The 14,660-nt window shown below is 53.6% G+C and overlaps 3 protein-coding genes across 3 annotated transcripts; all 3 read left to right on the top strand.

The window, feature by feature from the left end:
* Positions 1 to 238: 238 nt before the first annotated feature.
* Positions 239 to 7,824, top strand: COCSUDRAFT_58896 (hypothetical protein; the record flags this gene model as incomplete). Its single annotated transcript, XM_005650847.1, has 15 exons — positions 239 to 388; positions 889 to 1,152; positions 1,486 to 1,677; positions 2,006 to 2,164; positions 2,538 to 2,645; positions 2,946 to 3,050; positions 3,393 to 3,612; positions 3,954 to 4,219; positions 4,595 to 4,757; positions 5,097 to 5,236; positions 5,684 to 5,898; positions 6,260 to 6,395; positions 6,669 to 6,809; positions 7,216 to 7,338; positions 7,606 to 7,824. The coding sequence occupies 15 exons, from the start codon at positions 239 to 241 to the stop codon at positions 7,822 to 7,824; spliced, it is 2,601 nt and encodes an 866-aa protein (XP_005650904.1).
* A 75-nt stretch (positions 7,825 to 7,899) lies between these two features.
* Positions 7,900 to 8,559, top strand: COCSUDRAFT_58897 (hypothetical protein; the record flags this gene model as incomplete). Its single annotated transcript, XM_005650848.1, has 2 exons — positions 7,900 to 7,998; positions 8,329 to 8,559. The coding sequence occupies 2 exons, from the start codon at positions 7,900 to 7,902 to the stop codon at positions 8,557 to 8,559; spliced, it is 330 nt and encodes a 109-aa protein (XP_005650905.1).
* Positions 8,560 to 10,907: 2,348 nt separating this feature from the next.
* Positions 10,908 to 14,581, top strand: COCSUDRAFT_64454 (hypothetical protein; the record flags this gene model as incomplete). The annotated part of the gene is made up of 10 exons (XM_005650849.1): positions 10,908 to 11,123; positions 11,284 to 11,337; positions 11,620 to 11,693; positions 11,847 to 11,930; positions 12,143 to 12,449; positions 12,795 to 13,008; positions 13,302 to 13,441; positions 13,777 to 13,902; positions 14,086 to 14,154; positions 14,414 to 14,581. Exons 3-10 carry the CDS (start codon positions 11,641 to 11,643, stop codon positions 14,579 to 14,581), a joined length of 1,161 nt encoding a protein of 386 aa, XP_005650906.1. The 5' UTR covers positions 10,908 to 11,123; positions 11,284 to 11,337; positions 11,620 to 11,640.
* Positions 14,582 to 14,660: the final 79 nt, after the last annotated feature.

The raw sequence follows: 14,660 nt of genomic DNA on the forward strand, positions 1-14,660 counted from the left end.
ACCAACTTGAATTTGATCAAAATTCTGAGATGAGATGCACCTTATGAGAAGCAACTTGTAATCGATTGGGAAGGGTACGACCGTGCGAGACGACGGTGCAAGATCCCATATTGCCAGCACGACAGGGTCAGGGCGTTCCGGCTGCAATTAGATGCCAACCCAAGCAGGGTGAACCCTTTGTGCAGTCCTGGGTGTCGATACCCTTTAAGGAAGGGTTCAATTGCTGCTTTGCACGCGCATGGCGTGTACTTTGGCCGTAAGCCTGCCCCAAAGACTGACGACCGGACTCACAGCTTCGGACTACCCCGGCACTTCGGTTGTCCATATTGGAAACGGGGTCCCGCCCGGCGCGAAGGGACAGCGCTACGAGGACGGCATGCTCGAAAAGGTATAGTCTTGGACAGCAAAAGAGACAAAATCGACGTGTCCAGCCGGCTGGAACTTGCCGAGAAGCGATGGAAGTCGCACTTCAACGTGAAGCTGAAGTGTCCCTTTGAGAAAATATTTGCCCATTGCATCCAAGACTTCAGCGCCTTTTTTACGTTTCTGGCTGCATTTGCATGTCTCGATCATGGCTGTTGCCTTTCACTCGCCGTGCATCGCTTGTTCACATACCTAGCTATGGGTCCTGGGCATATTTTTTAGCTGAGGCCCAGCAGCAATTCCACCTGCCCAAATGCCGTAAAATCCAGGGAAATTGACTTTATTGCACGATCTCGAACCCCTACAATGTACGATCTGCGCATGCTCGCAGCTCCCCCTGCATGTGTGGGGACCAGCTGACTGGGGTGCCAGCCTAAAGCTTTCATCCATTCCCTCTCTACTTCAAGACCCTTCAGCAATCATCAGCAAGCCTGCAACTGACCACACCTCATGCACACTGCGCAGGTAAAGGAGGAGACGTCTTCGGCAAACCACGGCTCATCTAGTCTGGGCACCCCTGCACCCAGTGCCTTGGAGGGAGAGACGCACATGGAGGCAGCACACCAAGTGGCCAGCGGCCCCGCGGGGTCCACTCTTTACGGGGGCAGGGAGGACCAGCCAGAGGAGGAAGCCAACAGGAAGGACACATCTGCGGCAGATGACCTGCGCGAACTGGCAGCCAAGGGTGTCTGCGCTCCCCTGTGGCGCACCAATCAGCCAGTACAACCGGTGCGTAGGCAGCCTGCTGCAAGAGCAACAGGACACTGCAACAGCAAGTTGATACTGCAGGATTGCGTGACTGGCTGGTTACAGCACTTAGAGGCAGAGCTGGGCAGCTCTGGACCCAGAATAGAGGGTTCCAGTCAGGCAACATTTGGTACTAGCTTCGTGGCGCTGAAATGCGATATACTGTAGCATGAGAGCTTGGCAGGAGTGCTGCCTCCCACTCTCTCCTGCATGTGGTGGTGTGACCTTCAGATGACGGGCCCAGACAGCGTCGGCAGAAATCGCCAGCCCAAAGCAAATCAGAACAAAGTGGTGATCACAGAATGTGTGGCACAGGGGACTGCAGAGCCAGCGGTGCACACGCTGCAGACGGGCTGGTGCTTCTATGCGGGGCTGGACGCAGCCAAGCGCTCCAACGTGTGGGTGGCGAGCCAGAGCCCTGCAGCGCTCTCCATGCTGGCGGCGGCCGGCGCCGCGGCCGGGGGCTCTCCCGGCCCCGACCGCTCGCGGCCCGAGTCCCTCATGCAGGTATGGACCTCCAATTTTTCGCTGTGGTCCCTTCCGAAAATTTCTCCAATGCACATATCCACCTGGCCGGAAACGCAGGTGTCATTCTTCTACCGGGTGTCATTCTCAACAGTAGTGGCGCAAGTTTTACATTAAATTACGCAGAAATTCCGAAGCGAGGAGCCTGGGAGGCAAGGAAAGTTGCAGAGCACCTACCAGCGCAGCTCAAGTGCTGGGGCCTTCCAAGGAAGTTACTGTGGCAGATTGGCGGCCTGTGCAGCTGATTGAGCTGCAGGAGCTGAAGAAGCATGGAAGGCTTGCGAGTCTTTATAGTCTTCATGCTGTGCAGGCGCTGCGAGGGGTTGCGGAGAAGGGTACGCGAAACAACGCATGGCTGGGAGCAAGTCCGTCGCTGCGCGAGATTCTTGAGGGGCGCATGGCGGACGCCGGGGGGCCCTCCACCCCTCGCTCACCCTTTGACAACGGCGCCGGCCCTGACCTCGCCAATGTGCGTACTCCCTGGAAGGGTTCACCTCTGCAATGCAGTATTTGTCTTCATTACCCCAAAACGGCAACCCTTGTTTTCCACCTCCTGATGCTCATGGTCAGTCATGGCCAGCAAAGCAAATCTGCACATTGATTTTGCATCCCGCTGCATAGTCTTTGACAGACATTGACACGTCAGCAATGAAGATAAGAATTGGGGTCAACGGGGGGGACAGGAAGGCTGGTGTTCCTGCTGCAGCACACTCTTCACATGGGCGCAAGGGTGTGATGTAAAACTGCTGGGTGTGAAACTGCAAGAGGGCCTCGTCGTTGCCTATTTTCAGGTAGTCAGTGGAGAATCAAGTGATCTGATTGGAATATGCTGGTGGGTGCAGATGCAGGGCTACACCACGCCGGAGCAGAAGGATACCTTCAACCTGATGGGCTTCAACTCCTCCAGCACTCCCAGCACAGCCACCAACATTGATCTGGGCAGCCTCCAGGTGAGCCTCCCTTCACACTGCTTCATGCCCATCTTGAGCTCCCTGTAGTTCCTGTCCTGCTTGATCATCATGTAGAGGCCAGTGCAAAACGCCTGCCGAAAATCAGGCCTGCCATGCTCGATTACGGTGTCCGGTCATCTTTGTGCATATATCAACCGGGCTGCGAGACCTGCATGTCAAGCCTGTGAATAAGAAGTTGCAGGGTGTGCGGGGGTGACTCTGCCTGACTGCGATGCCTGCCCGTCAAATTTGGAAGTTTAGGGGCGGGGAATGTATGATTGTGTGCATGCATGCGCGCAGGCCCCCCACTCGCCGGAGCCGGGGCAGCAGGCCGTGCTGGGCAGCTCCCACAGCACGCCCTCCAACAGTTTCCTCGCTGAGCTGCGCCGCCAGCAGCACCAGCAGGTCATGCCCACACCTTTCTCTGCTGACAAAGGGGGTTATGCTGCTGCGGTGATCGCTGCTTTCCAACCGATGAAGTCCTGCGTCATTGGCTAGGTCTCAATTGTGTACTCATGTAAAAGAGTCTAAGATTTGTGCACTTGGCATCGCTGTGTGTGCATCTGGATGAGGGCACATGCCTGGCTGATGGATTTACCTGTACGCAATCTACACATCCGCAGACACCTGCTTGATTCAAAAATGGCCAGCGCGGCCGATCGACAACTCTGCGCTGCACAACAAAATAGTCCATTTTTTTGTTCGGTTATTACTGTGTGGCTGGAGCTGTCAATGGTACTGGTGCAGGGCCGGAGGAGTCTGGACGGGGAGTGGAACGGCGGCAATGAGCGGCTGGGCCGCGCAGGCAACTGGATGGACGAGGATTTCCCGGGAGCTTCGCGGCAGCTGCCGACGCTCAGCGACGGCGGGGCGCGCGGCCGCGACTCCAAGCACAGCCCCACGCACTCCAATATATCGGCTCCCCCCACCTTCGGCGATGGGGGGTCCCCCTTCCGCGGCTATGACGGTGCGTTCACCCCTGTCAACCCTAAACCCTTTGTCCATTGAATCAAGCCCCCAGCTCTCGGTGTGACGGGGGTGTGACGGGAGTGTGACGGGAGTGTGACAGTCTGCTTAAAACACTTCGCTCACCCTCAATGTCAAGGGGCAATAAACAGGATGTTTGAGGGTGCTGCAGTACATGTCTAATGATTCTTCACACTCTGGTAACTCACCTGGGGTCATGACACCGTCTGCAGAGGGTCAAGCAGTCACATGCGAAGTGCTTTTGTTCATGTTGATCAGACAACCTGCATCATGAAGAGCTCTATAGCAGGTTTGGTTTTTAAATTAAAAACTCATTCGCAGGCGCGATGGCGTCCCCGGCAAAGCCGAGCGCGCCGCCGGCGTCGGTGCCGCAGCTGCCAGAGAAAGTCATGATGGCGCTTGTGAGCACGCCGGCCATGTTTGCAGTGCCAACCTCCATCAACAAGGGCTTCAATCCCCCATTTGTGCTGCGCGTGGGAGTTGTCTCCACCGCCCCCACGCAGATCAAGGCCACCGTGGCCGCCTACGTGCTGCAGAAGGACCAGGCACGCCCCCTGACTAATACGCCTCGTCTTTTGGCGCCAACAGTGCCAATTCTCTGCAGACACCCCCATCAGCTGTGAGAGCAAAGTGCAGGTCTTACATTTGCATCTTTGCTTGAAATGGGTGTCTTTTCAAATCTGTGTGGCATCAATATGCTTTCCTGCATAGCATGTCGGCAGCTCCTGCATTCTCAGTGCTGACCCCTTCGAAGGGCCGCGTTGAATTCAGGAGGAGTTGTCACGGTATGTGAGATTTCACACACATACATATATTTATATATATACTTTTGGAGGACCTCCTAGAGGGTGAAAATGGTGCAACCCTTCTACAATCACAGGGCAAACGCACAGCACCATCACACTACAATGGCATCACGCTACAACACATGTATTTCAAAGGGTGGATGATGCGGTGCGCAGGTGGCAAACTTGGAGAAGTGGCACCCGGCGCAGCACGTGGTGACAGAGAGCCTTAGCGGTGCGATAGTGACTCAGACGATCGTATGCCACGGCCCCTCGCACCCCAAGCTGCCGCAGCCCTCCCCTGGCAAACACACCGGCGTCGCGGAGTTTGTCTTCGACGGTGTGCCCTCCCTCTTTATCCCCTTAAATAATTTTTGAAATTGCTCTGTCTGGAAACATGGAAATTTGGTTTATGGTGATTGGTGGAGAGGCATTCAAGCAGTTGCATGTTTTTGTGGTGGCAATCAGTTGCTGCTCGGCAATGCACAGATGCACTTTTCCTTCTCACCGTGCTATAAAGTTCTTGACAATTGGAGGTTCCTGTATGGCAAATGAATTGCTGCCCAGTTATGCACACGGATAGCCGGTGAACCGGGCATGCTTGCCTTGTGCTAGCTAAATCAAAATGGTGTGCATGGGTGTATGTGGGGTTAGTAAAGGGGTAGCTGTGTGCGCGCAGACCTGAAGTTCCACAGCAGCAGCCGCATGAAGCCGCGCTGGCTGGCCTTCGCGCTGACACTGCCCACGGATGATGTGCTGTTTGTGCAGTATACTGTGCCCACCATCGTCATGTCCCGCCAGTGCGACCAGCACAACAAGGTGTGCCACTGGAATGCTCATCTTGCTGATCCGCATGTCGCTCATTCGGGTGGTGTTGTATGCAATGTACCTTGCAGCCAACATATGCAGGCTCTTCTCTCAATGACCACAGCTTTTTTGGGAGAGGTAAGGGAGGTTTGAATCTTGTCCAGTGATTATGACAGAGCCATTTTTCTCTTCTTGTGAATAAGGAGGAACAGCTTTGTGGATGCATCGTGCTGTCTGGTTTCAAGCGATAAGCAACCTGTAAAAACTCATCCTGAGCATGGGCTCTGTGCGCAGTCAGGAATGAGCATCCTGCGGGGCCAACTGATAGGACAGTGAAGGGCTGCACACTTAGCAACTCTACTTTTAAGGGATCTGAACTGCTCGTCCGATTGCTCAAGCGAAGAGCATCCTGCAAGAGCATCTTTGAATGCATTCTCATGTTCTTGTGTGCGCGACCAGGCGATGAGCATCCTGCGGGGTCAGCTGCCGTGGCGCAAGCGGCAGCGGCCGGAGACTCCTGGCCCGGCGTCGCCGGCGCAGCCGCTGCGCGCGACGATGAGCGCTCCGATCGGCAGCCTAGATGGGTTAGGGCCCCCGGTCGAAGACCCCTGCGACGGGGAGTGGCCCCTCTCCACGCCATACACCTTTGACCGCTGGCGCGACATGATCGAGCGGTGAGACAGCCAACCACCATTCTCAGCTTTCAGCATGCCGTGCATAGAAGTGTGTGTCCGTCCATGTGTCTGGAAATCCAACGGTGGGAAGCAGGCATTGCCTTCATGTTCAAAATGTCGGGTCATTACTTCTGTGCTGCAAGAGCGTCGTTCTGTTGATGTGGGAGTTTCGGTTGGGAAGTCCTGGCGAATGATTGGGAATCTGCTCTGGCGGCTGCATTGTTTGTGATGACATGTTGCCGATTCTCCTCCACCAAGAGTATGGCTTCAACAATGTGTGAGCCAGGGGTGTTGCTGCCCAGCAAGAGCACTCTTGTGCAAGGGCAGTGCTGAGGCTGAGGTGGGGAATGATTGTGTGCAGGAACTGCAAGTACTACAGCCTGATTCGGCCTTTTGACAAGGACGACCTGCGCATGCTGGCCAAGGTTGCGGGCTTCTTCAGCAACCAGGCCTCCCAACGCATCGCCCCCTTCGAGCTCACCCCCGGCCAGTGGCAGGTGCATGATAAGCACACTGGGAATGATTTTGTATTGGCAGGCAAAACACTACTCTCTTGACCACTTGTTCATCATAACAGTGGTCTTGAGATTCATTGATGAGTCATGAAGGGTGAAGCAATCTTGGAGTGACCTTATACTGGCAATTTCAGAGAGTGTATGCTTGCTTTGCTGTAGATATGCACGGGCAGCATAAGAGGGTGAAGTGATCAGACTAGCGAGCAGACTAGCAAGCAGACTAGCGATAGTCGCTGATCAATTGTGCTCGCTTAGGCGTTCGGGAACTGGTTCATGTCGTACCTGCGGCTGTTCCGGTGCCACCAGCAGCTGTGGATGATGCGCAATCCCACCGCCATCTGCGGATTCGGCGTCGACCGCGCGCGCTCAGAAATCCTGCTCGCCCACCAACCCTCGGTATAACCACCTTTGCAATCCCCCTTTCACCCATCAGCCTGAAATCAAGGTGGTGCAACCTACTATATGATATTCACCCTTGCTCGCACCACCACTGAATCCCCATGCACCCCTGAAGGAGGCCATCCGCATGCTAGTCGAGACCACCACATGCAAATCTCAGCAGTCTCGTCCAGTTTGCCGGGGCTCTGCCCAGACTAGTTGCTGCTCATGGTGCATGATGCCTTTTTTATACAGTACTTCAAAAGACCCGTCCAGCATCATGTCTGCATATATTGCCCCTCTGCGAAAGGACAGGACCAAACGAGCACTTGTCCTGCTGAGCCTGCATCCAAATGATGCCGTGATCGCCTTATCTTTGGCAATGCGACCCGTTGCTCAGCTAGAAATTTTGTGGTTGCTGTAGGGCACATTCCTGGTGCGGCCGAGCCTGAGCCTGGCTGGAGCAATGGTGCTGAGCGTGGTGGTGGATGGCGCCATCAAGCACATGGCCCTTGACGGCAACCAGCTTGACACACGCTCCCTCGAGGTAACCCCCCTTGCATACACCCCTTGGCCCTGCCATTGCTGTTGCATGTCATACAGGGGGGTTCCCTGCTTTTGAACCAAGTATCCTTCTGGTCATTAGTAAGCACATGACCTTTAGATGGGGCACCCTATCACAGTATGCACAGCAGGGATGCTTGAAAGACAGGTATTTTATTTGTGCCCAGCCAGGCTTGTGCTTGCTCGTGTTATGTGACCGTGTGTCTTGCGGGTTGCAATCCCACATGTGTCAGCACAGGTATCTTTATAGCTGGTCAGGGTGATGGATTGGAGCCTGACTGGCAGCCTGACTGAGTGCTTGCGCCGTGGACATCGAAGTATTATTATTATTATTATTATTATTATTATTATTATTATTATTATTATTATTATTATTATTATTATTATTATTATTATTATTATTATTATTATTATTACCATCTTTATTATTACCATTATTACACGCCTATCCAAGCCACAGTTGGCTTAGGTGCGTCGCAGCAGCGTTTCTATGACAGCCTTCCAGCAAAGATATATAGTCAAAGGTAATCCAGCAGCGTCTGACATGTGTCATTTGGGGCTTGTGCAGGTGTGGGTGCGCGATGTGAGGGAGGCAGTTGAGCTGCTGGACGAGGCCACAGGGCAGCGCACGCCCAAGGAACAGGTGACTGCAATGCACGCTCTCGATCCCTGTTCATGTAATAGCAGGACAGAATGCCAGGTAGCTTGCGCATGGAGCTTCTGTCCTTGCCTGCCTTTCAAAACGGATTGTCTGTGAGCTTGTTTGGCCTCCGCATCAGATCATACAGTGATAAAAAGTGCAAGAGTGCAATTGCCCGGCTGGCAGTGGTATCCTAGTGAGTAAGGGAGCCTGGCGCACTTGCCTGAATTGGCTTAATTCAATTGGTGCCAGAGACCCATCCCAGCCGCGGATGGCATGACTTGGCGTGATGACATGGCATGAATGCTGATGTGGCGTGTCCCGTCTGCGCAGGTGTTCCTGTTGCACTACCGGCGCTTCGGCGTGGTCACGGACCTGGTGAGGCCGCCGGCGACGGGCGGGCCGCTGCACATGTTCAGCGCGCACCATTACAGCCTGCCGCAGCCGGGCAGCCAGATGACTCACCAGCTGCTGCCCAGCGGGGGGTCCCTGATGTCCACCGGAGGGGGGTCCCTCCTGCCCACCGCACTCAGCGTCTCCATGAGCACCGGGGCCAGCCCGTGAGGCCACAACGCTCTCTTAAATTCAAAAGTGACAGACGAATCAACATTTAAAAATCAAAATAGCCTGCGATGGGGGGAGGCTAGCAATGCCGGGGAAGGTTGGCTGACAGTAGGGGCATGCAGCAATGTTGTTTGCTCCACTGTATTGCCCAGAAGCTCCGCAGCTATCTGCTCAATTATGGCCTTGACAGTGTGGGCAGTGCATGCTACCGCCCATGGGAAAAGGACATGCAAAAAGTGGCTAAATGTTCAGCGCCCTACTGCACTAGAAGGATCGGTGCAGGGGCAATGTGTGGCGCGAAGCTTTGCGTTTGCAATCTGGACATGTCAAGCAGGGTGGCTGTGATGCTGACAGCCGAGAACCCTGATAATAATTTATTTCATTAGGGCTGTTGCACAGCCCCCCAGGGGAGGGGGGCGCAGCTGCTCCTTCCTGGCCCTTTTTCCTGACTTGGTGCAAGCGCTGTTGAAGGGCTGCTGTCTGCACCTCCCTTGAAAAGGGGCTTCAATAGACTGATGTTTCATGATTTGCAGGCACCATGTGTGCCGAGCATGCCCTGCCTAATCTGCCCAATGTGGGCGGGGTAATTAAGAGTGCAACTGGCGAGTTTGCTCAGTGCAGAGAAACCTGCACTGCTGCTGGCAAATTCACACTTTATAACTCACTGTAAGTAGGGGACATGAGCAGATACTTCTCACCCCTTGGAAGGGCTTGGCTGTGGGGGGTGGTTAATTACAAGGTTTCTGACCACACTGCAAGCACTGATAACATCACATGACAGTCGCTGCTTGGTGCTGCTACAAGCAGGCTGTTCTGTGGTTAGGATGTACATCGGATGGCGGTCGACTTTGATCAAACGTTTAGAACGTGCACAGGCCCAGCTAAGTATATGCAGCCAGGGCATTTGAGGGTGTTTTCTGGTGGCACCCAAGTTGTACATATTTTCTTGACCCGAGTGCCGGGTGTTTGCATCCTGACAAAAGAGTGATCCGAGGCTTGGAGAGTGATCCTAGAATGGCCGTGCAACGAATGACAGCAGCGCTTACAAATGGACTGCTATGTGCACAGTATTATAAAAGCAAGGGCAATGCAGAGAAGTCATGCCTTTACCAAAAAAATAAGTGAGGCATATTTACTCTGACTAAGCGCACACCTGGGTTTGTGGGTGACACCAGGCACCCACAGGAAGTGGGCAATAGTGCATCTTGATGCCCTTTACGGCGCTAAAAATGGGTCTTTACACAATTGCGTGGTGCCTTTTCTAGTTGCAATGTAGTGTCAAGTCACAGGCATGCATGCAACATGCATGGTGCTGTTTCTTTGATGTTGGTTGTACAATTTGTGCAGCGCTCTTTAAGCGCTCCCAAGTCTGGTCACCACGCGGTGTTGCAACAGATTGGTGTTGTTTGATCTTTTCTTGGACAGCCCAACACAGCCTTGAGGCTACTTTGTTTTCCCGGTTGGAGGCTCGCACAGAGCAGCGGTGCAGAGTTGCGACGAGAGCTTCTGAGGCGCCTCAGGTCTTTGTGTAGCTTTTCTTCTGGCGCAGAAATTTCAAATTTGAAAATGAGCGCTGGGGACCTGAGCACTGATTGGCTCTAAGGCGCACCTGCATTGCTGTTGTGCGGACACTTACAGGTGCTTGGTTACTGACTTTTATATCTTCACATGTCCTTTTCACCTACGTTTGGATTGTCCGGAACGTTTAGTGGTGCAAGGCAGGGGCCAACCTGGCGGGTTGGTTGCCCCTTTAGGGCGAGGTCAATGGGTGAATTCACTTCAAATTGTCACAGGCACTGTCGCACCTTTTGAGTTTGCAACCGTGCTCAAGGTCTTCTAGACTATGGCTCTACGGACATGTCATATGTATTGTGAGAGATCCCTGTACAAAGCGTCTTCTACTGTCCTGATGGATTGATTGTAATGCATGGCATGCAAAGCTAAGCTTGATGTCGGTGCGGACTCGATTAACACATTCATGATGACCATGGCATGCCATCCCCAATGGGCTTTGATCCAAGGGAGGCTGCACTCTGACATATATTTCATTGAATCATGGACTACCACTGGCAAGCCACTCGAGTTGAGCTCACTGCTAATGCAAAATTACATGATTATGAAGGAAGCCTTCAAGGGTGCTGCAGTTGCAACTTTGATTGCATGCTATGTGTTAAATTACTTCAAAATCTTTGTGAGAAAGGAAAGTAGTGAGATGCTCTGATGCTCTGGCCCATAATCTGGGTCCAGATTTTCAACTTAAGTTTGGGGGTTTAGCTGAAACCCTAATCTGAAGGAGGTTTCCTTGCGACTCGCACGCGCCAGTTTTCTTTGTTATGATGTTTGATTGAATTAAAAAGTGGTAGATCGATACGTTAGTCTCCCTGTTGATAGTATTGCTGCACTGTGCATCTTAGAAGCCAGTGCTTCTTTTCCGTTTAACTCTCTACCAGGAGGCTACTACAACATCTCGGGCACGATGTTCTGTCTGACAGCCCCGCGATGGACTCTCGTGCAGATCTCACTGGCGTAGTAACGTCCTTTTGAGGCATCCAGCCATAACTCAGGTGGGCCTTTACGATTGGCGCCTTCTGTAACACCATTTCCGAAACAGAGCAAATGCAGTCCATCAGTAGATTTTGGGCGCGTGATGTATCGTGTGACAGATATGACAAGCTGAATTTTTTAACATTTCAAATCTTGAGCGTTGTATGTGTCTGATTCCAGGGTGAAAGAGCGCCCAGCTGGAAGCTGCTCGGCAGGAATTCTCGGATCGTTCAGGTAGTAGTCTTGCGCCGCAGTAGCTGCAGATTAGCCATACATTGCTTGCATTGGGAGTGTTGTACCGTAATTATCGCATATCTATACACTTCCAATCTGCCATTGTTTTCTTAGATTACTCCTATTTCCACCGGTACATCGCGCACGGCTCACACCAGCGTGTACGCTGACATAGTCGTAGAGCGCAACCGATGCGACTCTCGATGAAGTATCAGCATCAGTAAACCATCTTTGATGATTTCTGTGCTCTGAATGAATCTGAGGGAAGCTTCTCTTTTGCAGGTAGACTCTCGTGAAGCACCGATGCAGATCGAGGCGAGGGGGACTGGTGGGCAAGGAATGGGGAATCCCAACATGTAAGCATATGTCCCAGTGCTCTCTTAAGAGCGTCAGTATTGTCTGTGTCCAAAAGGCCTCTGGCAGCCAGGATTCCTATCACCAACTGGAGCTGCACAGTTGTGAGCTCGCCCTGTGCGTCCGCTTGATGGCCCTGTCCTTGATGTATGCAGGGGCATGGGGAGCTATGCCGACTTTGAGACTGCCATGTACCGCATGCAGCCACTGCCACTGCTGGACAACCACGGCCCCAACAGGTATGACATTGTCACTTTCCCCAGTGATGGCGTCCCCATGCATCTCATCGGCAGGAGGATTTCATGTTCTGCATCACGTACTACCCACAGACCAAGGGGACGGGCATCGAAAAGGGATGCCAGTGATGTACTACAAGCATTTGTAATTGAAGCATCATAATGTGTGTCTACATAAGATGTGAAGCTGAGAAGGATGAATTTCCACTGCGCAGGCACAGCGACAACGGCAGCGGCCAGCCAGACCTGGATGACGAGCAGCTCTTCCACATCTTCATGGATCTGGACATGCCAGGGGTAGACATGCCTCACTCTGCCGGGGGGGCCATGACTAATTCTTCAGATGCACTGCCGGCGGCGGGGGCCGGCCAGGGGCGGCCGGGGACGGCGAGTTATGAGGGTTTCGAGAGCGAGGGTGAGGAGGAGGGTGACGATGAAAAGTGCAGCGAGCGCGGCGGCCGGGGCCGCAGCGGCGGCCGCAGCACTCGCGCACGCAGGCGAGCCGGGAAGACAAAGGATGAGGTGCGCAGCCTTGCATGTGAAACCTGCACCTCTCAAGCAGCATCTCCATCTCACTTAGCCCAGCATACGGCCCACTTGCACGCGCTACCTGTACAGTCCTAGAGATTAAAGGCATGCAGCGCTCTGAGAAAAGCGGAGATTATATCATTTCTGCTTGCACCTCGTTCTTGTTATGTCCACATGGTGCTAGCCTGATCAGATCTGCATCATGCCAAGCCTGCTGGCATTGTCATCGTGTACCAGAAATTCAGCTCGACCAGGCATGCAACCAGGGCATCTTGGTGTTCAGCATTTACATTCCACGTGTGGTGTATATCTTGATGATGGGTGGAACCACTGGCGCAGGCGGATTTGTCATCCGATGACGATGGGGACGAGGGCGGCCGCGGCGGCAGCAGCGGCAGCAACAAGCGAGTCATGGCAAACCGGCAGAGCGCGCAGCGCAGCCGCATGCGCAAGCTGCAGTTCATCTCCGACCTGGAGGCAAACGTGCAGAGCCTGGAGAACGATATCAAGAGCATGAACCCCATGCACAGCGCCCTGCGCCAGAAGCATGCAGGTGTGTGGCTTCCCCAATCAATCACCGGCCCCACGCTCGAAAAAATTCCTGCAACAGTCCCTGCAACAATCAGAGCACACCAGCTTGCCTGACGGCCACTGCTCCTTTGCTTCCGGCCTGCAAAGCTGTGCCCATGCTCATACACAGGAGCCTTATAAAATATGAACTTGCGAGATAAGTGGGCGCCCATCGGCCAATTGGGTTTCCATGCACAGAATCCGGGCTACATTGTGAGATAAATAGATGCCGGGGGTCATTCTAATAGTTATCAAGCAAGATGGTGATGGGTGCAGATCTGGTGAGCCAGCATGATGAGATGCGCAAGCACGCTGTGACGCTGGTGCACAAGTGCCGCCAGGCCGAGACTGTGAATGCTGCGCTGGAACGCGAGTGCTCCCACATGCGCTCCCTCCGCCCCGAGCTGGCCGGCCGGGTGAGCCTTTCGAATCTGAACCTGAATTTATGAAGAATTTGAAGTTGGGTATAAAACAAGAAACTGCTGTTTATGAAGCTGATCAAGTCTGCCGCTGCCTGTGAGGCTGTGATGTGATTTGAATATGGGGTGAAAGAATGAGTAATTTTGTTTCTTCTTGGCAGCCTTGGAACATTATTCCTGGCGAGAAGGCAAGATGGCCCTTGTTGACAAGCAACAACACCAGCAGGGACTGCTGAGAATAGCGCGATTCCCCCAATCGTGCATCGTCCTCTGCAATCCAGAAACACAGAAGATCTGCAGTGCTGCATGCTGAGGGACACCGTATCTTGCAGGGCTACGGAATGAGCAGGTATGGGTACGGAGAGGGCAGCAGCAGCGGCCGCTACAACGGGCTGCAGAGCGCAGGCAGCGCACCAACTAGGCCCTTTGATCGCTATGGCAGCAGCGGAGGCATGCAGGTGTGCCTGAAAAACCCTGCAGCATCACCTGCCACCAAGCCAAGCACCCTCTGCTCTCCAAAAAGGTGTCACATCAGCATGCAGCAGGGAAGGCAGTGGAAGAACCAAAGTTGGACCCTTTGTGGCTTGCTGTGTCGCTGAGCCCTCTGGCAATTTCTGAACACATGGGATGGTGTTGGTCAGGGAGGAGCTCTTGCTGCGGAGGCATCGGCTGAGCCCTGCGCGTATGTGTCATCCGCTGGAGTGCTACAGGTAATTAATCCCTAAATTCAGGTCACCCATTGTACATGCCTTACACTGTCCTTGTTGCTGCAAATGCCCACAAGTTTCCAGTGCATGCAGACATTGACAAGATGCAGCAATTAAATCTGATGCCCTCTGATGCTGTGACTGCGATTATGCCACGCTTTGGATCTGCACATAATGTGCTTTCTCCCTCCTATGGCGCTGGCACTGACTTTCATGTATGCATTCTCTCCTGGGCTAATTTGGCAACGTCCACACTGTGCAGGTGAGCACAGCGCCCATGTCAGGAAGCCAGCCTACGAAGCAGCATGGTTCTGCGCAGCACCGGCCTACCTCTGCCCCCCTCCAGCAGATGGGATACGGACAGCTCTATGAGGGCGGAAACACCTATTCTCCAATGTACATGCATGGTCCGGAGTCTGTGCCCTACTGATGACCACAGGCGGAGAGGACGAATCGAGCATCTGGTCTCCAAGCTGCACGCGCTAGCGCCCACTGTTTGTCTGACCCAC

Source organism: Coccomyxa subellipsoidea (genome assembly GCF_000258705.1).
Source record: "Coccomyxa subellipsoidea C-169, whole genome shotgun sequence".
Classification (NCBI taxonomy): domain Eukaryota; kingdom Viridiplantae; phylum Chlorophyta; class Trebouxiophyceae; family Coccomyxaceae; genus Coccomyxa; species Coccomyxa subellipsoidea.